Here is a 26,502-nt window from a genome sequence, read left to right as displayed (position 1 = left end):
TGATCATTCTGTGGCCCTTCTCTGGACCCTCTCCAACAGCTGCATGATTCCTGCTTTACTGAACAGGGCTCTTGATTTATTACAGGCTATCGCCCCTACTAACCCTGGTTCATTTAATAATGAGCAACATGCACTAACTTACTCTTCCCCCACCAATTCACTTCAGTTCAATAGATGTTGAATCCTGAGATTTCCAGAGCAATACTGCAGCAGTTGGACCAGTCTCCCATTGCTTTATAAGGAACCCGTTTAGCTCAAGCTGATGCTACTCAAAAAGCAGTTAGGCCAAAATTTTCAAATGTAAGAGCTTAAAACTGAAATTCATGTTCAAAATGGTAAATAATGTTGCCCTAATGCCTTCGATTGCTATTAGCACTGTAGGACTCTTGAGTTCATAACGTTTCTGGAAATTAGAGTAGGCGCCCTCTTGGCTTCTGACACTCAAGTTTGATGTTTCTGGACACACGACTTTGACTGTTATCATCTGTGCACAGCTGCAGTAGGGAGACTACGGCACAAATAAAAGAAAAATATTTTTCCCTGCTTACGCTCAGATGCGATCCGCAGCATTTGCAATGTCATCTGTTTTTCATAATGTTCAGTTTAGAAAGCTGACATTTGATTAAACAGTTTGAATTTGCCAAAACATACATTTTCATCTTATGTTTTAATACCACATTCTCAATTAAAAGCTTTAGAAAAAGACACACGAAGTCTGCTTAAACCACAGTAAACCCACAGACCTAACATATTTAATATAATTTCTGAAACTGTTGACTAATATTTTCTGTTTTCCTCACTAGTCCTAGTTCCACAGCTGCAGCATGACTCCCCACAGCTATCAGACATTTAAAAAGCCAGTTTGTCAAGTGGCTTACTAGATAGCCTTTTATACTTCGCATTTTCCACATTTTCCAATATGGTGGCATGGCAGCAAAATTCAGCATCTTCAAAATCTTTCCTCTATTAATAGTGTTTTCTAAGATCAATGTCCACCATACTATCACCACTAAAGGAAAGCTAGAACAGTTGGTTTACAGTTAAGCATTGTCCCTTGTATTTGTACCTGCTCATAAGCATGCCAACACTGATGAACACTGTGCCACAAGAAAGCATATTATACAGAATGGCATGCCAATTTCAGACTGCTAACTCCCATGAAAAATGATTCACAACAACAATAAGGACAAGACCACAAATAGGTTTCAGGATGACATAATTCTTGTTTCATGCTCCTTATTTCCTTTCGTTGCCTTTAACACTGCATTCAAGGTCATAAGTGTTGTGACTGTGGAGATGCCCTGAGTAATTTACAACGATCAACAGATAATACAGTGACTGGAAGCGAGTCATTCCGTAACTATCACTGCTTTCTAAATGGAGTCATCAAATAGCTGCTGAAAAGGACCATGTATTATTTCACACCTACAGAATGATGAGTGTAACCAGGTAATTAAATCATGTCATCACTGTACCTGGAAAATCCTTATTTATAATTTCAGCTTGCCTGTTAAGAAGAACTGAACTTCTTGTTAAAGGTAGAACATAATTATTCCTAAACTTTGCTTGTGCAAAAACCTCTACAAAGGGAAAAGGAAATCAGAAACTTACCAGTTTCTTCATCTATGCTGAATCTCCCCAGGCCACTGCCGTCCCTGATGGAATACTGGATCTCTCCATCCCTTCCGGAGTCCTCATCTCGAGCAACAACTTGCAAAACGCTTGTACCTATGCGGGAGTTTTCCTTTACAGATCCAATGACAGCAAAGTCAGGAAAATAGGGGGTATAGAGATTTTCGTTAACATCCACCACTTCAACTTCCACAAAAGAAACCGAAGAGAGAGAAACCGGGCGCCCCTTGTCCTTTGCACGCACGGTCAGGTTATAGAACTGCTGCTTCTCGTAATCAAGCTCTTTGTTCAAGCGGATGGCACCGCTCGCTTTGTCTATCTCAAACCGCCCGTTGTAATCATTCACCAGCGAGTAACGGACTTGACCTCCGAGGCCAAGATCTGGATCATGAGTTTCCAACCAAGCTATGACAGTGCCAACCGGCAGGTCCTCAAGGACCTTCACGTTGTAGCTGGATGGGATAAAGACTGGAGAGCAATCATTGACATCATCCAAAAACACCTTCAGAGGCACAACAGAAAACTGCTGGTGGCCACTCTCTGCTTTGTCCCTAGCCTCAATCTTCAGTGTGTAGTTTGATTTTGATTCCCGGTCTAGTTGATCGGCCACATACACCATTCCTGTTGAACTGTTGATAGCAAATTGCTGGGTATCTGTCAGTACTGAGTAGGTCACCTCACCATTAGCTCCTAGGTCTTTGTCTCTGGCTTCTACCTGGATAATCTCTGTACCAAGGCTTGTACTTTCTAAAATATTAACTGAGTAACTATCCTGTAAAAAAACAGGCTTGTTATCATTTGCGTCCTCCACAGTGACAGTCAACAGTCCCCATGCAGATTTCTGTGGATTACCTAAATCATAAATTGTAATATTAAGGACATAAAGCTCTCTTTTTTCACGGTCCAAGGGCATAAGAACATTAAGTACCCCTGTCTCCATGTCAATGTTGAAACAGCTATCTACGTTACCATCAGAAATTGTATAAAGTACTCTTCCATTGAAGCCTGAATCTGCATCATAGGCTTTTATCCTCAGGATGGTGGCACCAACTGGCAGATCCTCTGAAACCTTTATATCAGTAGGGAAGGATTTGTCAAAATGCGGTGCCTGCCTGTTCACCGAATAAAAATCAAGGAAACCATCTTCCAAATTCAGCTTCACATTTGCTTTTGCCTTTTTGAGTAATTTTTCTGCTAGCTTCTGAGCAACTCTAGTTTCTCTACAGCTAAAGGCCTTTGAAGACACTTTCCCATGAACTACCGAAATATTGACAAACATAGCATCAGCAAAGTTCTCTCCATCAGTTGCCGTTATCTTAAGGCCAAAATTACTGTTCTTTATGCCAGAATTAATTAGAGATTTTTTAAGTTGCAGGACACCAGAGTCAGGATTTAAATAAAAAATGCCAAGTTCATTTCCAGAGATTATTTTGTACTTCACGAGCTCTAACTCATCTATGTCTATTGCAGAAACAGCAGTGATGTGACCGCCAACAGGAAAATCAGAGGAAATCACTCCCTGACATGCCACTTTTTCAAAGAGGGGTTTGTTATCATTGACATTGCCTATGTATATGGTGACATTCACCTCGCTTTCGTGGCGGTAGGGAGAACCCCAGTCGGAAGCTCTCACAGTGAACCTGTAGCTTTCTGGTGAGGACTCAAAATCCAGCTCTTCAGATGTCCCAATGACACCTGTAAACTGGTTTATTGTAAATGGCAGTGAGTTCAGACTGGCAATGCTGTATGTTATGTATCCATTCTCTCCCCTATCTTTATCAACTGCTGAAACTGCCAAAACACTAGATCCCACAGGGACACTTTCATTGACGAATGCGCTGTAGGAGGGCTGCTGGAACTCTGGAGTGTGATCGTTGGCATCATCTAACCTGACAGTAACGTGTGCTTTTAAATCACTGCCTTTGTTCGTATATACTTCTAATTCATAAAGGTCCTTCTCAATGATTTTTAAAGGACGAGCAGTAGTAATAAGACCTGTGTTTGGATTGATCTTAAAATACTCAGCTTCCTCACTTGGAGATAGTCTATATTCCACACCCTGTGGCTCAGATATCAGCTTAACTACTGCAACCACCACACCAGGAGGTGAAAATTCACTGATCAAAATATCATAGGCTTCCTTTTCAAACTTCATGGGGACAGTTTCTTTCTTGGGACTAGCAATGTGAACCAGCTTGACCGCAGAAAATTTCTGAGGAGATCCTTTGTCCTTTGCTTGGAGAGTCAGGTTATAACCATATGGGAAGCTGTCCCAGTCAATAGGCTTTCTTTCTTTGATTTTGTACTCATTCAACCATTTACTGTCTTTAGTCAGAAAGAACTGCTCTAGTGGATCTCCAGCCACAATAGAAACAGATTCTATTTCTCCATTGGCTCCCTCATCTAGGTCATCAATATTAACAACTGCATAGGTAGGCTCCTTGTCTGATGGGAAGGGAATATGGGTTACCACAGTTATTATTGGTGCGTGTTCATTTATACGTTCAATGTGAACATAAAGCTTGGCAGTGCTGCTTACACCATTGTTTCCATAAAGCTTCATCCCACGGTCCACAGCCAAAATCTCAAGATCATATCTGTTTTTCTCATCGTAGTTTAATCGTCCACTTAAGGAGATAACACCACTCGTAGGATGAACTGAGAAGAGATCAACTTTGTTTTTGAAGTAATAATAAAATTCACCATTGGACCCAATATCTGCATCTGTTGCAGTTACCTGTGCAATGCTAGTCCTTAAAGGAGTGCTTTCTGCTATCGTGACAGAGTACGTGGTTGGTGAAAACAAAGGTCTTAAGTCATTCATATCCAAAACCTGGATGTTCACTTTTGTCCATGCTTCCAAGTCCTCTCCTCTGACAGACCCTTTCACCATCAATAAATAGTTGTCCTGGATTTCTCTGTTCAAAATAGCAGAATTCCCACCTTTAGTCCTTATTCTTAGGAAGCAAAAGTCAGCAATGATGACTTCCTCTGCTTTAAAAAAGCCTTCATCATCACCAGACACTATCCGGTACTTGATATCCCATGAAAGGTCAGCCAAGGTAATGCCCATCCTCGCTTGACTGTTGACGTAGGTCCTGGCTGCAGAATTCTCGTACACCGTAGCATTGTAAGTGGAATGTGTAAAGTGAAAGCCAAGTGGAGTGGTCCCATGAACAACCTGGCAAACAGAGGCCAGGAGCTTAACAATCAGAAAGGCAAGGCATGACAGAGGTGGCCGAGAGCCTGACCAGCGGCCCATATTCACCTCCATCACATCATTCTTTCACCCTGGGACAGAGAGAGAAAACACAAAATAGGTGATCAGGAAGTGTCATGTTAAAATTACTTATTAAATTCCTAATTAAAAATACATGTAACATCTAGTCACTACATATTTTGAAAACATAAAGGGAGAATATTATATATACACACATACACACTCACAACCACATCGGGTCTGGATTATATTTTTTCATGTGTGAGTGTGTAATATGTATGCATGCACATGTAGACACACATATACATAACTGTATACCATAAAAAACTCTGAGATCCTACCACATCTACACACACATGCACACACAGCCAACAACCACAGTGAAAAAAAATGAAAATCAGATGCACGCATTTGAATAAGTTTATATAAGAAGATGAACCACATACAGAAATTATTGTTTTTATTTACCAGTAGCTCCAACTAAGCCTAAACTTGTTTGTTTTCAGAGCATACTGAAAAGTCATTTTTAGTTCCAGTGTTTGGAAAGAAGACAGCATTTTTATTATGTGTGCAGTGCTGTGATAGTGAAATGTTACCATTTTTTTATGGACAGTTAAGAAAGATCACAAGGTTGATGAATTTTGAACCACCAAGAACAAGTAGTATAGGAAAGTCACTACCGAGCCATTAGTTTAACTACAGGTACCTTCAGAAAAAATCAAAATTAAGGAAGAATTATAGCTAATTAAATGCAATTACATATATATGCATACACATATCCAGATACTTAGAGCAGGCAAGATATAATTAAGAAAATAAAATTCCTCAATAAAACTCCCAGGTGAAGACTCGGGTTAGGAAACAGCACAGCTGATTTAGCCCACAGGATGTAACCCTACCCTTGCATATGTACCACAACGCATCTGTAATTATGGTCACTGCTTTTCACCAAGTAACACTGGGTAACATACCCTAAACAAGGCCATAGACAGAACAGGTTTTTCTGTATGTCCAATAAATGTTCTATTTGCTGGATACTATTGACATCCCAACCTAAGAAAGGTGAAGACCTCTCAAATCTAATGTCCTGCTGAACACAGGCTACCCTGACCAGCAAGAGAATGAATGCATCCTTGCTCAGACAGAGTGAACTCCAGCTTATACTGCATTTCACTTTGGTAACCCCAAGCAGAATCTGGCTACGGATAAGGCACACAGCTCCACTGGTCTCAATCCAGTCTGTCCCACTCCAACCACCTCAAAGCAGCAAGAGCCTTTCTACTGACTTCACAAGGCTCATTATAAACATAAGTATTCAAATGCAATTAATAAGCAGCCATTTGAGGAAGATTTGGAGTACCTCCATACAGTCCTGTTGTGAAATAGCCTCAGTGCCTCACTTCAGGGATTTAAACTGGGAGGTTAAACAGCGACAGCATAAGCAGAGACATTGGCTGAAGCTGCTGGAGGGTACAGAAGCTGTGAGCCAGGTCTTGCCTATTGCTTCCCACTGAAAGAAGAAAGGTGCCTGAGGAAACGAGCCAGGTACTTACAGTGGGGTGGTGTGAATAAGCTTCTTTGTTACAGAGTAAATTCTCTGCTACTCGTGAAAATCATAAAAATCAATTTTAAAAGGCAATTATTGAAAGACCCACTGCACACACACATTGTTCTCATTGTCATTTAAAAAGCTGCTCAAAAACATAGCTTTCTCCATGCTAGAATACATCGTGGAAAAAGATAGGAAAAGATGTCGATAATGACAGCAGTGAATTTAAATTTCCAACATGAATTCAGCATCCCCTAGGAGATTTATAAATTGCATGCAAGTTTTGGAATATGAATTCACGTTAGTTATTACCTCCAATAGAACTGAATGACAACTGCAGTTTTAAGTACTAATGACAATCAATTTACGTTATAGTGTCCACACAAAACACTTAACTTCCTGATCCCACAGTCTATACCCCATTGCCTAACACATTAATCGATTTAATCAATTCTCCCAAGTGTTTGTCAAGGCATTCATCTTCCAACAAAGTTGGTTTTGCAGTTCTCCCCTTACTTTGTTTTCTTCTTCTTTTCCTTTCTATTATACCACCAAAAAACAAAAAAAAAAGAAAAGGAAACTCTTAAAAAAGATAGTAAAAATTCAAGATTCTATCATCTCCTGGACCTCTATTCCCTAGTAACAGGCAAATCCCCACAGAACTACATGTGGCAGGTCCTTTTCTCAATATGCCCACCCAATTGTTGAGCATGTATCATGAGTCTTGTGATTAACATCTCACACAGTTTATATACCAAATATGCACAATTCTCCAATATTCTTTGTGTACGTGAGGAACCAAGTCTCCCTGTGCTTTCCCCATGCTCAGGGTTGATACCCAGGAGACTCAGGATGGATTTTTTCTACTTCAGCTAGGAAAGCCTTTTATATTGTTGTTGTCATTTCACTCAGCTAAAAGATCAGAGCAGTGACACCTTGTTTTTCAGCACAACAAACACTCATCAACTTTAATCCACCGGTGTGAAAATCTCAAAGTCCCTTATTTTCATGGGGCTTTATGTGATCACTTTGAGTACTGCCACTAAAAGCTTCTGCTTCAGCCTAGCGTGGGAGACAATGCTCTCAAGTAGAAAATACAACCAATATACAGTATGCTGCCAAGGAAAAGCCAGCCAAGGGGAATGAGAAATTCTAATTTGTAAAGAGACCCAACACATAACAAAATAAAGGGCTGCGCCTCTTCTGTGATGAGGCATTATTAAAATACTCAACAGACAAATCACTGTTTTGCTGCCTTTCACCAAGAGCACTTCAGCATCCTCCATCTATACTGCAATACCAGCCTCCCCCCAATGCCAAGAGAAAGTGATTTTTTTGTTGGCTTATGATGGAGACTAATGTTATGTTTCATATCAACACCCAGACTTCTTTTCACTGGAGCTCAACAGCTTCTCAGAAGTAGGTCTCTCTGGTGTAATGAAATTAATTGTATTATCCTATTTACATCTTATTTGGTGTTCTAGTTTCTCTTGTCCACATCATAGTTCAGCCTGACATGGCTTCTTTCCACCTTTCATGGCCATAAACATCAGGTTCCCAGGTCCACCATAATCAGAAATCAGTTTTCCTGAGTAATTCATTGCTACAAGCAAAAAATTATGTAAAACTTTACCTTCATGCTAACTGTACCGAAGGCTAACCAAGGTTATAGACTCTGCTGTGGCAGACAGGCTTCAAAGCAGATATTTACAAAGCTATGTGATTAGGTGAACCTAATGAAAAAGTTCTGTATATCCGAGGCAATATAACATGACAACCTTATGCTCCCATTCCATTTATCTATTTTTAGAGAAAGCCAGGGCTAAGACCTAATCTCAAACACACTGCTGTAAATTCAGTCATGTCAATAGTTTAAAAAGTTTTAGTGGTTCAGTGCAAACAGGATCACTCCTGAAACACCAAGTTCCACCTACAAACAACATAAGTATATATGTGTGTTTCCCTGAGCGCATGTTTTAGTTAAGTATACATATGTACACACGAACACACAGCTTCTGTATTTTTAGGTATAATTTCAAGGTTGGCACTGGAAAAATTGGACCTTCACATCAGGCAGCACTTTCAGAGTTTGATTTCATTTCAGATGTGGTATGCAGAGTTGTAACAAGCTCCTCATTGAAGTTTGTCATCTATCCATATATTTATATGGCCATCATCATTATATTATTTGAAAGTCTCAACGGATGAGCTATTAAACTGCAACTTGTGCGACCCAAGAATGCTTTATTCACTTACTGAACTCCTTTCTTCTGGGATATTTGTTTTTAAGAGCTCGTAATACATACATACTCAACACACAGGAAATGTAATGCGATAGGTTACAGAAACAAAGTACAAAGCAACCCACCATAAATTAAGAAGCACTTCTTTGAAGGCACTTCTTGTCAAAAAAATGTTATGGTTTCGAGTGAAGAGAAAGGTTGTGATTACTTTTGCCTGATTTTAAAATGTTTGGGCAGGAGCTACTAAAAAAATATATATATCCACTGGTACTGCTTAACATGGTTAGTCTGAAGAAAAGAAACCACACTAACAAGAGCACAGACCAAAAGAAAAACCTCCTAAATACCCAAGAAGGTGCCAAGACAGCACAGGAGTCCAGCATCTTTCCACTCAGGTTCACATTAAAATACTCTGGCCTTGAAGTGGGAAAGAGGAATGGAGAAATAGACCTGTGTGTCTTGATTTTTAATATTCTTTAAAATAAACTTGAACATCACATCACTCTATAATTTCACATTCAGTTCTCCACCCAGTCACTTTCCTTCTCTACTTGAGCAAAGATTAACTATGTGACCCAAACCTTGCAGAGTAGCTGCAGGGACTTGCAGGTGGCCAGTGCTTCTTAGAGGAATTGCAAGAGGTATTAGCATCATTCTTTTTTCTCATCTTTGCTCTGGCAACCTCTGGGCTGCATCCAAGCATAACACCCCACCAGACTGAGAAGGAAGATTCAAGTCCCAGGAACTTCCAGGATTCCTGCACACGAAACTCGTGCCTCTAATTCAACGTGCAGATATGAGACAAGTGCTGCGTGATCCTTTGATTCCCTCTCCCTAGGCTCCTTCTTCTAGCTCCAAAGATTTCCATACCATAAAAAAGCCCTTGAAAAACAAAACAATGCATATTCCTCTTGCATAAACATGAGCCAAAAGGACTTTTTATAGAATACAAGGAATACAGCAGGTAAACTTCTTCAACAAGCGGTTGAAGTAAGATTTTAGCAGGCCATAACAGGGGAAAAAAAAATCCTTTCTTCTCTTTCCCCGTTTACCCTCTAAGCCCTATTACACATAAGAGAAAAGGATTTTTCCAGTTGACTATCAGGTAAATTAACTTAGGCAACATGACAAGCTAATACAACACATCTATTTAAGAGTTTCTACAGGTTCTTTGAAAGGAGAAGAGGGAAGAAATTAATCCGTGCCTTAATTTCCATCTTCGCCAAATGGACCCAATAAAGATTTTACCTGCAGGGTCCTCTAGGCTGGGAGGAGAAAAAACAGTTTCTAAACTTCAGATGACAAATTTCTGAGAGTCAAGATGTATATGTGAAAAAATGGTCACAAAACCTTGACTTGAAGGTGTTTGTCCTGACTGATATCTCTCTTGAAGAAGCTGGGAAAGGGAGAGTGCCTTCTCACATAGAAGAACATGGTGACTCCATGGTATGGAAAAATATGTCAGTTCAGAATTATTGCTCCTTTCTCAGGAGAATTGCCACAATTCTCTCTCAAAAGGTAGTTATTTAAATTCTTTTACATGAGCAGCTTTACAGCAAAAAGCTATATTTGAAAATACAAAAGTCCCTTCTAGGAGGCAGAAGAACATTAACTTCACATGCACACGAAGCCTTAATAGGAGCAAAGCCATGCATTTGCAGCAAGAATAGAAGCTCTTGATTTTGTTTGAAGTGACCTCAGTCTTAGAAGTAACTCCTTCCTTTCACTCAAATGTCACCATTGGCAGTACCCTATTCTTATGGTCTAATCATCAAAACACTAAACTTACAAGCTTGTCACACAGGCAAATCCATGGAGCCTCTTATTCAGTGCTGGTTTCTATCAACAACAGGCATCTGCATCAACAAGAACTCCTGCATTACCAGGCTGTGGGGACCTGCCAAAAGGGTGTAATGAAGGTTACAAAGCATCTTAAGTGGTTTGTAGTTGTCACCTATTAAAAGCTTTGGTCAACCTGCATCAGTGATAGGACAAGGTGTTTTTCACAATCTGTTAACGATATGCAACAAGGAGGTGAGAGCCCACGTACATCACTGCCCTCTCTTGGAAGAAGTCTCTTCAATAGCACAGACCCATGGAAAACTTCCAAACTCATGGAAATTAGTAATTAAGGAACATGGAACTTAAAGACCAAGATGTCATTCTACCAGCAAAGCTCTGGCACAGACTAAAGACAGCCATGGATTTCATACCCTCCCCCCATTACACAGGCAGTATCACTAGCATGTTGTCAAAGGGGAATATGGGGAAAAAAACACACTTAAATGGTACTTCATCCAGCCAGACACCTTCCCTGAGCTGCACTCCACAGTAATTTACCCAGCTAGGAAAAGCTAACGATCTACTGACCACAAAAAGGAATCAGAAAATAGAATAAGAAATCAGAATTTGTGCCATACAGAAGTGAATTAAAAATGCCTGTTCAACTCTAGGCAGGAGGGGAGAAAAAAACCTGACACCAACAGATTTACAACAGGGGATAAACTCACAGGGCTACCTGCTCCCCGATGAGCACAAAGATCCGCTTTTCCATACATATCATGATGTGTTTATCCCAAAAAGAGAAGATGAACATAAAATGACCATTTCTGCAGAGTAAGTCCTTGCAGAAGACAGCGCTATAAATCCTAACTGTCCTTAGAGCTGCAAATCCTCCTGCTGCCTGCACATAATTCCACACAGGAGAAAGGCTGCTCAGCATGCATTGAGTGTAATTCAGGCCGTCCCTAGGAAGTGAAGATTTAACCAGCCGGCCGTATGTTATGAATAACTTTGTTTTGCTAGCAGGTGCTGGGATTTTTTCCATACAACACCAATTATTGCTGAGTATCAGTTCATGAGCAAATGCTTCCACTTGTGAGCAGGAGCCAGGCGTCGTCTGTCTGCCCAGGGAGAGGATGCAAAGGGTCTGTTGGACTCTCCCTTCCCCCTCAAGGATGAAATGTGGCTTGGGGAAGGGGGGGGGGGGGGGAAAAGAGGAATAATTCGCCTCCATGCGAGATCTGTTGAAAGCAAATTCCTGGGAGCCACCTTACAAGTGATTTGAGCTTGTCCCTTGGTGGTCTGCCCCCAAGGAAACAAAGGCTGATATCCAGTTTTCATGCTTTGTATATCTCCAGTTCCCCCTGGCTCCTGCTTCTTAATCACTGTAAAATGGGGAAGCTTTGGGCAGTTTCAAAATGAGCCAATTATTTTCAAGGGGGCTACGTGCTTCCTTATGAAACATGCTCAAGGATACAATTTGTGCTTATTTGGTGGTTTGGGGATGTTTTTCCTTCAGTTTATATCATAAATCTACTTTGACTCCCATACAAGGAGCCCTGCCTTGGAAGCTCTTTCTAGGTACAATAATATGAAAAATCTAGGACTGGTTAGTCACACTCCTGTCACTGCTGATTTTTCCCCATCTCTCCCTTTGCCACACATTAATCAGGATCCCCATAAATAGTTCTTTACCACGCTGTAGCTCTGAACCGCAGGGGCACAGGGCTCTCGGAATTGCTGCTGAGGACCCACGGGCAAGATCACACCCTGCCATGCAGCCCCATGGAAGGAGCACTTTGGATGGCCACAGTGCAGCACTGATGCAGATGTGTCCCTGCAGCTGATAAAGCATCTTTCATCGTTCCCATGCAAGGCTGTTCTCATACTGCACTCTTTTCCATGGTAGTTTTCCTGCAAACCCACTCCTGCTTGTCCCAGGCGCTGCCAAGGTGCTGCCACCAGTCTGCTCTATGTTTGGGATGCTGCACATGCTCCTTCTGACAGCTTGCACAGGCTTGTATAAACTATTTGGATATAGTTTATAGTAAGAAAGAAGTCTCTGTGATTTACAACTACTGTTTCCAGGGCCATAATAGGTATGTAGGTGTAAGGACTGGAGTAAGCTGTTACTCTCAGGGGGGAAAATACTATATATATATATATATATATATATATATATATATATATATATATATATATATCTCCCTCAAACACTCTGTGTGTGGAGGTAAGGCAGCTCAAATGGCCCAGACCTTTATATATGGGCAAAAGGAAGGTGTTCAAAAAAGAGATGAATATACAAAAGCTTCTTTTCAGTTGACAGTTCCAAGTAAAAAACACAATATAAAATAGAGACCAGGAGACTCTGGAGAACTAGATGATCTTTAATGGCCATTTTCAACCCAAACCATTCCATGATTCTATGATTACAAGATGCCGAGTCAAAATAATGACAGTTCAGTAAGGATTTTACAAAGAGACTGTAGAATAAAGCATTTCATTCCACACATGAACAGAGACAGAGAATGGGTCCTGATGAGGAGGGCTGGTGAGCAGCACTGTGGGACACAACCCACTAACCAGCACAGTGACAGTCACCATGCACACAGGCAGAGGCATCGTCTTGCCCACCAGGCTTGTTGTCCAAACGTGCAGCCAGGGTTGGTGGTCCTCGAGTTTCTACCATAACTTGGTTGTGTCTGGTCCATGCAGGAGCAACACACAAAGTGACCTGAGAAAATGGCATTGCCTGAGCAATACAGGAAGAAGTCTTGGAAGAAGACACATGGATGCATTCAGGTGCCATTAAGAAAAACAAAAAAAAGCATAATTGAACAGAACAACCACTTGGGAAAAACCTAAATCTTATGATTCTAGAGGAAAAAAAAAGAAAGAAAAATTATTTCTCAGGTATAGGAAGGGGATTGTTGGTTTTTCAATGTCATTCCTCTTCAAGATGGCTGTGACACACCGCAATACAGAGAGATCATGCTTGAAGTGCAAGGAGCAAATATTTTGATTGAGATTCTCAACAAGTTTGAGATCTGAGAACAAAACCCAGATTTAGCAGTGAACATTTTTCTCTTGACAGGGCAGGAATCTGCAGGGTGCTGGCACCTGCTGCTTTGCCACAGACTTAACACAGAGCCGCTTCTGCAGCAACCCACTTGAGTTGTCTATGATCGGCTAGAGATGCCCACATGGGTCTGCCCTTCCAGGCACTGCAGATCAACCACCTTTTTTAAAGGCAGCTCCCCAAAACCAGCCTCCCACTGGCCCTCTGATGAAGTAGCCTCTGAAAACTTAAGGAACCCTAACCTAACTGTTCACAAAAACACAGAGAAAAACAATCACTGATAAATACAGTGGTTGCTTTCTAAACTGCTGTGCAAAAAAAAACCCAGAAAGATTGCTGCTTGTTAAAACAGGCAGCGTTTCGAGAAAGAGAAAAGGTTATTGCTACTATTTCTTAAAATCACATCCAGCTCAGGCTATGGAAATTGGTTAGCCTGCCTAATACAACTCACAGATACATCGGGTCAAATACATCACGGTTTCTTTCAGGTAAGTGGAATCCACACTGCAGATATGTGGGAAACAGGTAGATGGAGTCAGCCTTAAACCAAACATAACATGACAGAAACCTAGAAATGTCCTTCCTTTCCAGCCCATGTGTTAAGGCCCAGCCACTGCAAGGAAGAAAGCTTTCTGATATCCACATTAGAAATACCTGAATACATACAGGATGCTGAATGCCATTACTTTGAATGGGATACTATAACATGCTATTTTTGATGCATACAAGGGAGTGCTGGTGCTGCTCAGACAGATTTTGCCTTGGCTGCACAACGCTGGCTCTGCTACCAGCTCCACCAGGCACCCATCCCACAGCGAGCAGCCTGCAAGGGAAAGGCATTAAAAGTCTTCTGCATGATGGAACTCCCACCACATCCATACTGAGACCATGCACGCTTCTGCCCTCCTCCAATGGCTGGCTCATGCAGAGATATTTGAGATGATAACCATTTTTCAGCTAACCATACATTAACTCAAACCACTACAGCTTCAGCTTTCCAACTCGTCCAGTTCAGCCGCCGCAGCTGGGAGCCCCTCAAAGCCTGTTGCGTGTTTGGAAAGGCTCAACTTTGCAGGCACAGCGCAATTAAAAGCTCTGCAGAGCAGAGATCACTACTTCAAGCTGAACTGTTCACTTTTTGTTTATTTATAGCAAAACCATTAATTGCTAATCACATATTTGTTTGCTGGAAAACCAACGCTCCAAAATAAACACCAAGTTTAAAGACCATTCCCAGAACACTGAATGGTATCAGCAACAGCACTAAAAATGTAAATCAGAAACATCAAAACACATCAGGACTTCAACTGGAGGAACAAACAGCCCATTATTTCTGTGCCAGAAAAGAGGTTATCCATAAGCCGCCAGCTACCCACACAGTCATCTACAGTCCAGCAGCTATTTATGTCCTGGAGAATAACAGACACCACGGTACAGTATCTGTTGAAAATCTCTTCATGGCAATCAGCATATGCTAGATTAAATGAGGTATATCTTAATACAGAGTTTCAATAATCACCTTGGAGAAGTGCCTTTAAAATGTTTGGCATTACAGGCCGAACCTCAGGAAGAGTATTGTTTCATCATGAGCAGTTTCATATGTCAAAATCATAATTGATTTTATTTTTCTTTTCTAAATAAGTTGAAAGGCTTTTTTAGCCCTCATCACTAACAAAGCTCCATGCTTCCCTTGGGAAAAACATGTTCCCTCAAATATCCACAGGATTCCTGCATGGAAGACTTGGGAAAATAGCTTTACAGTGCTATGATCTGCCCTTTCGCCATGAAACTCATTTTAAACAAGCGCAGCAGCCCAGTCTGTGTGGAAAGCTCCTTGCTCCAGGCCACATGGAAGACACCCCATGGAGAATCATAGACTAATTATGGTCGAAAAGGACCTTAAGATCATCAAGTTCCAACCGCCCTGCCAGCTCTTACCACCTCAGCACACTGCCTTCTGCACCTTCATGATGCATGGCAAAAAGGTTTCTCTACAAAGCAATGCTCACCAGCATCACTGTCCTGCATCTCCAGAACAGAGGGTCACACAGTTACATTTCTCACCACCATTGCAGTGGCAACCATTCAAAACTCATCATTTATTCACAGGTCAGGAGTTTGGGTTCCGTCTTCAAAATTATGTGTAGATCTTCGAAAGCTAATTGGAGGCACTGATTATTAAATGGAGGCTACTAAGGCAGGGGTAGCAATGATACCAGCCCCCTAAAGGGGCCCACAAGAAAGCTTTTACAAGGGCATGTAGGGGTAGGACAAGGGGAAATGGCTTCAAACTGAAAGAGGAGAGATTCAGATTAGATACTAGGAAGAAGCTCTTCCCTGTGAGGGTGCTGAGGTGCTGGCACAGGTTGCCCAGAGAAGCTGTGGCTGCCCCATCCCTGGCAGTGCTCAAGGCCAGGTTGGACACAGGGGCTTGGAGCAAGCTGCTCTAGTGGAAGGTGTCCCTGCCCGTGGCAGGGGCTGGAACTGGATGAGCTTTAAGGTCCTTCCAACACAAACCATTCTGGGATTCTGCGATCCCATGATGTCTGAGAATGGCAGCCAAGAGGAAGAACAGTCGCATCTCTTTAATGCCTCACCTTTCCCCACTCTCTGCAGTCTCTTTTCCCCACTCTCCTGCAGTCAGGATCATCTGCAGCCCAAGGTCAAGCTGCAAGCCTGTACCCTCAAATTCTGGACAGAAAGCAACAAATATTGGTCAGGGATGCCTCACATCACACAACACTGAACATCCAACTTGGCACTTGCCAATAAACAGGGCAGGCCGCACATCCCTGAGCTGCTCATCCATGGCCCTGAAACACAGCAAGCCACTGGCTCCACATCTTCTGTTTGTTCACCAGGAGGGAAAAAGTGCTGGCAAACCCATATCATGCCACCAGATCCCTCCAAATCCAGGCCTGGCTGTGCCAAGTTGCTCCATTGCTCCCACCTTGTGCCAAAGGTGCCATGCTGATGCACAACTCCCAGGGACTGCCCTACAAAAAGGCATGTGGATGCTCCTTCTTAGAGCATCCTACAGAAGTAAACTCACACCCCGTGCCTCCCAGCCACATGCTCACCATTTTCCTATCCTTTCTGTTCTGATAAGAGATGGTGAAAGCTGTTAGCTGAAATAAAATAGACTCCAGCCTAAATATCAACTGCTAGCCCAGTGAGGCTCATTGCTGCTGAATTTAAAACCTCAACTGGAAATGAAGTTTCACATAGCAAGGCACTACTTGCATATAGCTCTTCCTCAAGCTCTGCTACGCACTGATTGAAAGTCAGCTGCCAATTTCAATCTGACCCCTGAAAATCTCCAGAAAGGTAAAGAGGTGAAAGAATCAAAGTCATCAGGAATAACTCTGCCTTATTTGAAGCTGCACTACCTGTTCTCTCTGTATTTTTAAGATGAAAGTAGGGAACAGAAAAGGCAGAAGAGTTATAAAATAGCAATGCACCAGCTTACTAAAGCAAACCTAGCAATACTACACGTCCATACAGAAAGGGGAAAAAGGAAGCGTGCCTCACTTGTGAAACTATAATGGGTAAGGACAAAATGTCTGTGGATATAATATACTTCTATAGCACTTTTATAAGAAAAGACTCTGAATAGCTTTTGGCATATGAAAGCCACTATGAGGACTGCAATAAAACTGAGTGTACTGTAAAAGAGCCATCTCACATGTATCCCTAGAATTTATGGTCAAATGCTACTGTATTAAATTCTGTATTCGGTGGTTTTTGGAAAAATGATTGTATTTTATTTTATTAAATTAAATATACAATTGTTCCTCTGAAGAAAAAGTACTGGGAGGAATATAAAGTAGTTCTTTTATCAGTAAAAAAAAATGGTTTGAACTTAAAAAGCAGTTTCAATAAATGAGCACACTTGTAGTGGGGGGGTGTTTGCACACACACATACAGCCTATTCCATCATGCCCAGCTGCCCTCATACCTCATGTAACTACATAGCTTGTGACAGTTACAGTCATTTAAGAGTTTAAATCCTTGTTGCTGTGTTTCTAGGGGATATCCTGAGGTCCAATGAGGTCTCAGAGAACACGAAAGCATTAATTCTTTTTTGACATGCAGAAATATTGCCCCCGGACAGACATTCCTCAAGCACATACAAATGCATCCTTTGCAGCCCAGGCATCACGGCCTGACGCTCCTACAACCTTCTTCACAAGTGCTGCAGACACCCTGCACAACTAAGCCAAATTGTACTCAGGCACAGTCACTTCGAGCACAGCTTGGTGATCACTTTACAGCCAAATAAGCCACCATGGCCACCAGCTGTCCTGGGCTTATCCCCCCTCTCCTGATCCTTTCCCTCCTTTCCCCTCCTTTTTGGAGTATATTTTGTTGATTTTGTTCTCGCTGTGGATTGAGCTACCCTATTGCAAATATGCCTGTGAACAAAAGGGAGGGAGGAAGACGGGAACGGGCGCCTGGGCAGGCAGGAGGGATCCTTTTCATGTCCATGGCAGATCAAACTGTTTGTCAAACAACAGCCGGAGTTGAGGCAACCAAGATGGTGTGTAAAGAGCAGAAAGTACCTTCGAGAAACATACTGAGCACTATCAAAATACCCAAGTCTTAAATAGACACATGAAGTATTTAAATGCTTTCACACCCATAACAAATTTTGTTTACTGCCCAGCATTTAAACAGCTTTTTCTTTACTATTGTAAGATTGTTCCCAAACAGTGTGAATTTGATGTTGCAATGAACCACTTCAACTCCTATTTACAACCCATTCAGGGACATAATTCTACAAATAGCATATAGGATTTCCACACTTTATGAAATAAAACCTGTTCTTGGCTCAAAAGAAGTTGTGCAAATTAGCTGACAGAAATCACTTCCTTTTGTTTTTCCTCTTTGATATAGGAAATTAAAAGGAAAAAGAGAATCGCTAACCAGGTAGTACGAAAAATGTTATTAAAACCATTAGAACCACCAAGCATTGTTAATGCCCCTCTCGTAATTATATGCAAAACACTCAGTATCCAAGGAAACAGCGTAGTAATGAAGTTGGAAACTACTGTATAAATGCACCTTCTAAATCACCACCAAGAATGTCTATTCCGGAGGGGCTGGCCAGTTTATTAGTGTGTGACACCCTGATCGCTTAGACATGCTACAGCTTAAAAACAAAAAGCTAACAAGCTACTTTTGCATAAAGGACCCTTTTGTCTCCCGCATATGAACAGCCCCTTCTTAGCATCCAGTTACAGAGCTCCTCTGCAGTTACGGATTTCACTAAGCCCATATTCAGCTTCCTGAGAGTTGTTCAGAAATGTGTAATGATGGGCACTAATTAAACTGCATAACCAGCAACAAATGAAGCAGAGATGCAGCCCTTTGCTCCAACTTCTCAGCAGACTGAAATGTGCAACAGGGAAAATGCTGAAGCTCCACTCTTCCCCGGAGCCCGTTGGTCTGAAATCCATTTCATTAGCATCAAGCACTAACGCAAACTGACTTATGTCCACATTATTCAAATTAATTTAAAAATGAATGCCTGTGCTCCACTATCAACAGCTCATTCTCAGGGACATTTCCCAAGAAGACAGGCAGGTCTACAGCAAGGAGGCCAGCGCAAAATTAACTCCTGCTTTTTGGTGTTAGCACGTAGATAATCATGCCAAATCCCCAGCTTTTAGTCTCAATTTCAACAAGCATTCATTTATTCTCCTCGTTTCTGTGGCAGCTTATTCCACCCAACAGTCACTGAGTACAAAGCTGTTCCAGCAGGTTCAACCACCCCGTCACTTTGTGGATAAACTTTGGTATTCCTCCCTTCCAGCACGTGTGATAGCTTCATAAGAGCACATACCTCAACATCCCTGCTTCTTCCGTTGGATGCCCCTGTAATCTTTCTCTGTGACCTTTACATTCCCTTTGGCTCATTCTTTTCCATGACTGTAACACTTTATATAAAAGCATATAGCCTAAGCTACACAGAGCATTACCAGTGTGGCCTCAGGCAGAGACAGCCAAGTGCTAGAATAACCTGGCTGCCAGCCGCTGCCCAGTACATGCAGTGATACAACTTGGTCACTTTTTGGGATGCTTTCATGCACTGTGCTGAGTTGGTACAAAAGGCTCCATCGCCTTTGTGCCACCTCTTCTTTTGTGCCTTGTCTCTTCGGTTCTCCTAAACTTTACTCCTTTCCTGCTGTAACCCTCATTGCCTCTTTATTCAGACACAAAGGCAACTTGTCTGCCCTTCCTTTCTCATTCCATCTGCATACTGCTTTGAGGGTCTTGCATCATTGAAACAACATTGACATCTTCAGTAAATTCTGTCTCTTTTCTTACACCTCCCCTCTTCCAGACTGGGGTTAATCCTCATTTCTCACCAGCACACAAATAGCTTCATCTCATGAAACACCTCTCTGCTTTGTCTGATGCTTTCTCCTCTCAAGCTCTGAAGCTCACTTTCACACAGCACAATAACTGATCTTGCCCAATTAACCTTTTTGGCTGGCTCCTATACCTAAGACATTTTCTTGAAAGGCTGTAGAAATTAGAGCCATTGCTTTCTCTCACTACTGCTTTTTCCTCTCTCTTTGTCAATATATCCCAGTTGTACAGCACGCCCTAATGGAAACCTACGCATTGTATCCGTGTATCTGCAAACCTGCTTATAGTACCATAATTATCTGATGCTTCCCTGCATCCCCCTCTAGACTGCTTTCTTTAAACCCCCTCTATAATTACATAAATGAGTTACCAGACTGGGTAAACCTTTGTTTTCTAAAGGCATTGTCTGGTACTCTTGTTCTTGAAAGAACTGTGCACTTGAGGCAGTTAAGCAAGCGAACTTTCCCATTCCCACTCCATTCAACTGTACTGCCAGCTAGTCCACTTCACCAGCACTGTTTTTTTATTATTGCCTATGACCAACAGTGACCACATCAGTAATCTCCAGCATATCGATCCTCTCTCAAAAGCCACATCAGAGACGGAATTACTGGAAACACTACCCCAACGAAGTTAAAAGCACAGCAATTTTCAAAAGCTGTTAGCACTGTAAGAGCTGGCGCACCTTAGTCAGGGACTTTCCTCTTAACACAGAATGATACTTAAAAGTTATGATTCCAACCAAAGCTGGATAACTGAGAAAACTCAAGTCTACAAGGGAAAGAGGACATTTCAGTAACCTCCCAACATGCTGCTGCTTATACAGACTCACCAAGAACTCACCAGCAAGGAAACATTGAGGGGATCTGAACTAATTCAGCCTCTAAAAGGCAAACTCTGGATTGTAAAACTGCAGATATTAACTGCCTCCACAAAGTCCATCTCCAAAAGTAGCTCTCCAGCCAAGCCACCAGCGGCCTCATTTCCAAGGCACCTACAACTCCATTCAACAGGAATGTCATTGTTCACTACCACGGGAAAGTTGAGCTCATCACCTCTCTGTTTTAGCTTATTTACTGTGGCTCATGCTTATCTGCCTCACATGAACGTCGTGAAGTTTAATTAGTTTGGGTCTGTGAAACACACCGAGATCCCCCAGAAAAGCTGTATATGCATTCACAGTGGGATCCCTGCAAGATAATTTCCTTGCCATCCCCAAAGTAACCAGCACAAGCAGCCAACAGACAACTCCAAAGACAAAGTCCTTGAAGCACTAAGCTGCCTGCAATCCTGACCTGTATCTGGAGGATCAAAAATTTCAGGGGCATCACGTTGCTGCAAGAGATGCTGGAACTGATGTGGGTGTTAACAGTGGTGTTACAGAAAAGTGCTGGCAAAAACATTCTCATCAGCATCCTTCAGCAAAAATAAAGGAAGTCAAATAAAAGTCCACCTTAAAATGGAAATAATGGGGGGAGGAATGGAAATCAACAACACTAACATGAACAACGTATGGGTTTTTCAAATATCCCAAACAGCTTAAAAGTTGCCCAGACTTCTGTATTCATTAATTGCTCGGGACACAGATTTATTTATTTATGGAAAAGAATTCCCAGCTCTGAGGCTTTCCAAAGAACCCTCCCCAGTTCTGCATGGCTATCTCAGCCAACCCACCCTGCAGTTTCTTATTCTGATGCTAATGCAGTTCAAACAACCCAACCCTGCATTTTTATCTGTGCAATAAGCCTATCTCTAGGTCACTTGGTGGTGTCAGTTTAAATCACAACATTCCCATAGAGAAAAATCTGATCATTTCATTTACTTCTGGAGACAGAAGAGGGAGAAGAAAAAAAGTTCATGATAAAAATGTGTTTTTTTTTGTTGGTGGTGCCTAATTCAAGCCCCACTGAAACCAGCATTCATTTAAACAGCAGTTAAACTATGAGGAACCAGACATTTTAATTAAGACTTGCAAAGCTACCTTCTAGACAGTTACCCTGAAAATACCTGACCGTGCATAGGCATATCATAATTGCCTACATGATTCGGTCTTATCTGAAGTCTGCTGGAATAAAGGACAAGATCCCATTGATCTTTGTGGGCTTCAGATCTCTCCCTTTTGTAAAATAAGCCTGGATTCTGCAACTTCAGCTTCCACAAGCATCCTCACAGGGATATTCACAGGGCTTCTCACAAGAGAGAAAACCCACGAAGTCGAAGCCATCCATTGAAAGGTACTGGATTTATTCCAGATGTGGAACTGCTTTTAATTAATTTGGAAGCACTTGAAGTATTCTCTCATTAAATATGCTTTGCATTTCACACATGTGCATAAGAGAGTAAGAAAACCTAAAACTGAAGCCAAAATCATAACGTCTTATTAAAAAGACTCTGACACCACTTTCAGCTCACATGAAGACAGGAGTTAGGGCACTGCCGTAACACACTTCCACCAACAGCCAAAGCACATCGTTCCTGTGCTGCTCACCCACAGGAAACCTCACCTTGACCTGGAGGACTCCCACCTACACTCTGCCTTTTGTTTCTGCAGAGGATACTTCCCAGTGTGCCCATTCCCATCACTCAGGACAATACTTCAAGTTCTACAGAAGGATGAAACAATTTACAGTAAATCTATGTGGCAAATCATAATTATCTGTAAAAGTTTTATGTATCATAGAATTATAGAATGGTTTGGGATGGAAAGGACCTGAAGATCATGCAGTTCCAGCCCCCCTGCCATGGTCAAGGACACCTCACACTAGACCATGTTGCTAAAGGCTCTGTTCTATCTGGCCTTGAACACCGCCAGGGCTGGAGCACTTACTCTGGGCAACCCATTCCAGTGCCTCACCACCCTTACAGTAAAGAACTTCCTCCTTGTATCCAATCTAAACTTCCCCCATTTAAGTTTAAACCCATTGCCCCTTGTCCTATCACTACAGTCCCTAATGAAGAGTCCCTCCCCAGTATCCCTATAGGCCCCCTTCAGATACTGGAAGGCTGCTATAAGGTCTCCATGCAGCTTCTCTTCTCCAAAGAAGATTTAAGTAGCCAAGAAGGGAAAAAAAGATACTTTCTTTAATTTCTGAGGTCTTGAGCCAGTGCCTACCAGCCACCTCTCACCATTAACTCCAATTAAAGCAATCTGTGAGCATACCACTGTGATCTACAGATGTCGAAAGCAAACAAAAAGCGAGCAGCCTCCTGCTTTTGTCAAGTCCTCAGCAAAAAGTTCCTCTACAGAGACACAAGAGTGAATTTGGATGCCTTCAACAAGGCTGGGCTCACTACCACCCAAGAGGGAGGCTGTACAGGTCCACACACACAAAACAACAGACAAAGCACAGACACGTTTCTGCTATATCCAAACTCACAAGGGAGCACCATTCACCCCAGAAGCGAGGTGTTCCTTGAGGACAAGGGCTTGTATCAGCCCATGCTACACCCCACACAAGCACCGCTGGATGCTCCCAGCACGCAGAGGATGCGGGACAGGCTGGCTGTTTTCACACATACCACAAACCCATACATAGACATCGTTTCATGTGGTGCGCTGTGGTGACAGACGTTAACATAGCGCAGCTCTTGTCTCCCCTCTAGCGGCTGACCCACCATAACGGCTCACGTCTTCTGCTGCCGCTGCCAACGGCACCAAGCGCTGGAGCGTGTCCGGTGGCAAAGCCACCACCAGCTGAGCTCCTCATCTCCTGAGCCTGGGCTCGGTGCCATGGCCAGGCAGGGATGCTGCTGCACATGGGAAAGCCACAAGGCAGCAATGTGCACATCTGGGCAGAAGTGCTGCTCTTCTGCTTCCACGGGAGAGCAAGACTCCGGGTTCTGAGATGAGGTGAGCAGAATCACCTCTTAGGATGAAGAACCACAGCTAAGTTCAGTACACAATGGTATTTTTTGATTAGTATTTCTCTGAAACCCAAAAGGAACAGTATTTGGTGACTCTGAAACACTCAAACTTTCTTGCCCAAAGACCAAGTTTTGTACGGGACAACAATGGTTTTGTCACCAAGGGTCAAAATTAATTCTAATGATCACCACACAAGTCATTCTCTCAAGCACCTCTAACCAGTTTTACCAAGTGCTACCAAACTACGTGATGCCCTCCTGTTCAAAACCAGCATATAAACATTAAGAAAACCCACCCAAACTTCACATTTCTGTACAAGTCATCTTTTTTTCTTCCCCCCATAAAACAACAAGCAGGAACATTCCAGTTGCTTTCCTTTGGTTGCCAGTGCTAAAATATGCTAACAGCATTAAGGCAAGGGACGACTTGCAGAGCTCACAATCTGTATTCAGTATAATTAGCAGATGCCAATTTAACTTATTACTGCTTCTTCCTTTCTATATTATAGAAAGGATGTCAATGAAAACCTGTTATCTAAATAACTGTTTTCTCAGTGCTGATATAAAGCAACAATCATGGGAAAATAGAGTCACAGAGCATGTGTTAGGAAATAATCTGATTTTGAAATGACATTATAAACAGCTACAGTAAAGAAAGAAATTAATGCCTGCAGACAGGACTTTCTTCCTTCACACTTTGCATTTTTAGACTGTTTTTAAACTAATTATGTATTTGGTGCCATTCCTACTTATTCAAATAAGCAATGCAACATTCAAGGTAAAGCGGTATTATTAGAGAAGAGGTTGCTCAACTGTCTCAGCCACTGATCATTTCAAAGAATGAGAAATGAACACCCTGAAGATGCATTTTCTATGCAGAGAACTAACAGCGAAGAAGTAAGAACACAAATACCTGAGAAAGAAACCAAAGCCAGCCCTAAAAACTCAGCCTCCAAATAACAGGACCATGTCACAGCTAAGGGGACAGTCACAGAGTGCACTTCTGCTTGCAAAGCTGAAACACATTTTATAAAACAAAGCCCTCTTGAACTAAGAGGCTGCTGAAAGATGCGTCCAGCACACACACACAAATAATCAGTGCACACCAAGGTTGTGGATTAAACAGGTTTCTAATGCATAAATGCCATAATGATCCAGTCCAGACATCATTTGCTGCTATTTCTGCTTGCTGAAGACACCTTCCCACTAACATTTCTGCATATTACAATGCAGTGCAATAGAAAAATCACTTTCATAAACTATCTTCTGACTCTCAGAGCTAAGTTGAAAAGCCTTGTAAGGATATGCTTCTCTACAGCTTTAATCAATTTCAGCCACAACTTCATTACTTATGCCTAACGGACAGTGTAAACTTCACCCTTCCCGAGAACTAAGGGAAAAAATAACATCTCATACTCTCCCACAAGCAGTGCATGTAAAGCACAAAACAGAACCGCTGCACACATACCCCCCAGTTAAATCGGTCTCTGTGGAAACTAATAACTTTCCACAGTATGCACTGTAATCCAAGTAATAATTTTAAACAGGCATAAGCTGCAGTGTGCTGAACTAAGGCATTCTTACCTTGCAAAGAGTGTTTGAAGACGTTTAGTTACAGTAAATGAGGAGAACGTGCATGTTGCCAAGTATTTCCCATGTAAAGGGGCTATGCTCTACCCCACACATGCGCACGCACACACAGACTGGGTGCGTGTGCTGCTGAGGTAGAGAAAGAGCACCAGGAAAGATAAGCAGCAGCGATAATGCCCCGGCTTTATGTCTCAATCAGGAGCGAGGAAAGCTGGAGGAAACATTTGCGATGAAAAGGGGAAAAATTCCAAGAAACAAGATGTTTTTTTCCCTCCTATGATGCAAACAGCTTTTGCTTGGGTGACCGATAATACCTTAACACAAAAATCTTCATAACCCACCTTCCTCCTGAGCCAGTTAGTTGCACATGTCAAATGACACTGCACAAACAATGCACAAAGACTTTAACAAGGAATCTATAGAACGGAAAAAGAATCCCTTACCTTTTAGTCAGAATAAGTGACAGATAACAGGCATGAGAAACTCAGTTGGCACAGTTGCTGTACATATTTCTCTGCGGACTTGTCTTTAGTGGTCCCAAAAGCACTGAACAGAAAAAAACTCCAGCCTGCCCGCTTCATTCTTCAGCAACAGAGATACATGCTGTCACGGTAACGCGGAAAAGCAAAAGGAACTACAGATCTTAGACTTTTTAAAGTCTTTGTGCTTATAGGGAAGAAAGAGAGGGAGTGGGGAAAAGAAGGCACAAACACTTTTTTTCTAAGAGAAATCTGGTCTTGGCTGTGGTTGTAACCATAGCACAGAATCATGCAGTTTGAATTTCCCTGTTTGCAAGCTCCTTGGGAAAAAATACATATATAAAAATAACAGTCTTTAGGGGACAAAAAAAATCAAATGCATGGATGGGGGGAAGGGAGAGGAGGAGGGTACTGCTCCTATGTGACATACATATGGAATGAGCATTAGAACAATGCTGACAGGACAGCTAAGCAACTGCACTCTGGGGCAGCAGTTTTCAAAGCAGAGCTTTTGCAGCTTTGCAGAAAGGAGAAGAAAACAATAAAAAAAAAAAAAGAAAACGCTCTACAAGGGGGGGGGGGGGGGGGGGAAGACAAAAAAAGGGAAAGAAAAATAAGCGAGAAGAAAGGAGCTGTTAAAGCAAGAAGAGCTACCAGACTAAAAACAGAAACGAGTTGCCTGATTTCTG

The 26,502-nt window shown here is 42.1% G+C and overlaps 1 protein-coding gene across 9 annotated transcripts in view; it reads right to left on the bottom strand.

Moving 5' to 3' along the window:
• FAT3 (FAT atypical cadherin 3) overlaps positions 1 to 26,502 on the bottom strand; it is a 407,707-nt gene that overhangs the window by 314,290 nt on the left and 66,915 nt on the right. For 6 of the 9 annotated variants that reach the window (XM_057422585.1, XM_057422591.1, XM_057422588.1 and 3 more), the window contains exons 1-2: positions 25,778 to 26,350; positions 1,612 to 4,923 (exon numbers count right to left, since the gene is read on the bottom strand). In XM_057422585.1, coding sequence (XP_057278568.1) covers positions 1,612 to 4,906 — 3,295 coding nt within the window. In that variant the 5' untranslated portion in view covers positions 4,907 to 4,923; positions 25,778 to 26,350. Of the gene's footprint in view, positions 1 to 1,611; positions 4,924 to 25,328; positions 25,427 to 25,777; positions 26,352 to 26,502 lie in introns of those variants that run through there. The other 3 variants (XM_057422594.1, XM_057422586.1, XM_057422587.1) reach the window with 3 other exon arrangements.

Source organism: Pezoporus wallicus, unplaced genomic scaffold (assembly GCF_028554395.1).
Source record: "Pezoporus wallicus isolate ANWC-B61680 ecotype Strahan unplaced genomic scaffold, APGP_CSIRO_Pwel_v1 contig_8388, whole genome shotgun sequence".
In the NCBI taxonomy this organism is placed as follows: domain Eukaryota; kingdom Metazoa; phylum Chordata; class Aves; order Psittaciformes; family Psittacidae; genus Pezoporus; species Pezoporus wallicus.
The sequence above is the reverse complement of the archived record's forward strand: the minus strand, read 5'-3'. Positions and strand labels throughout refer to the sequence as shown.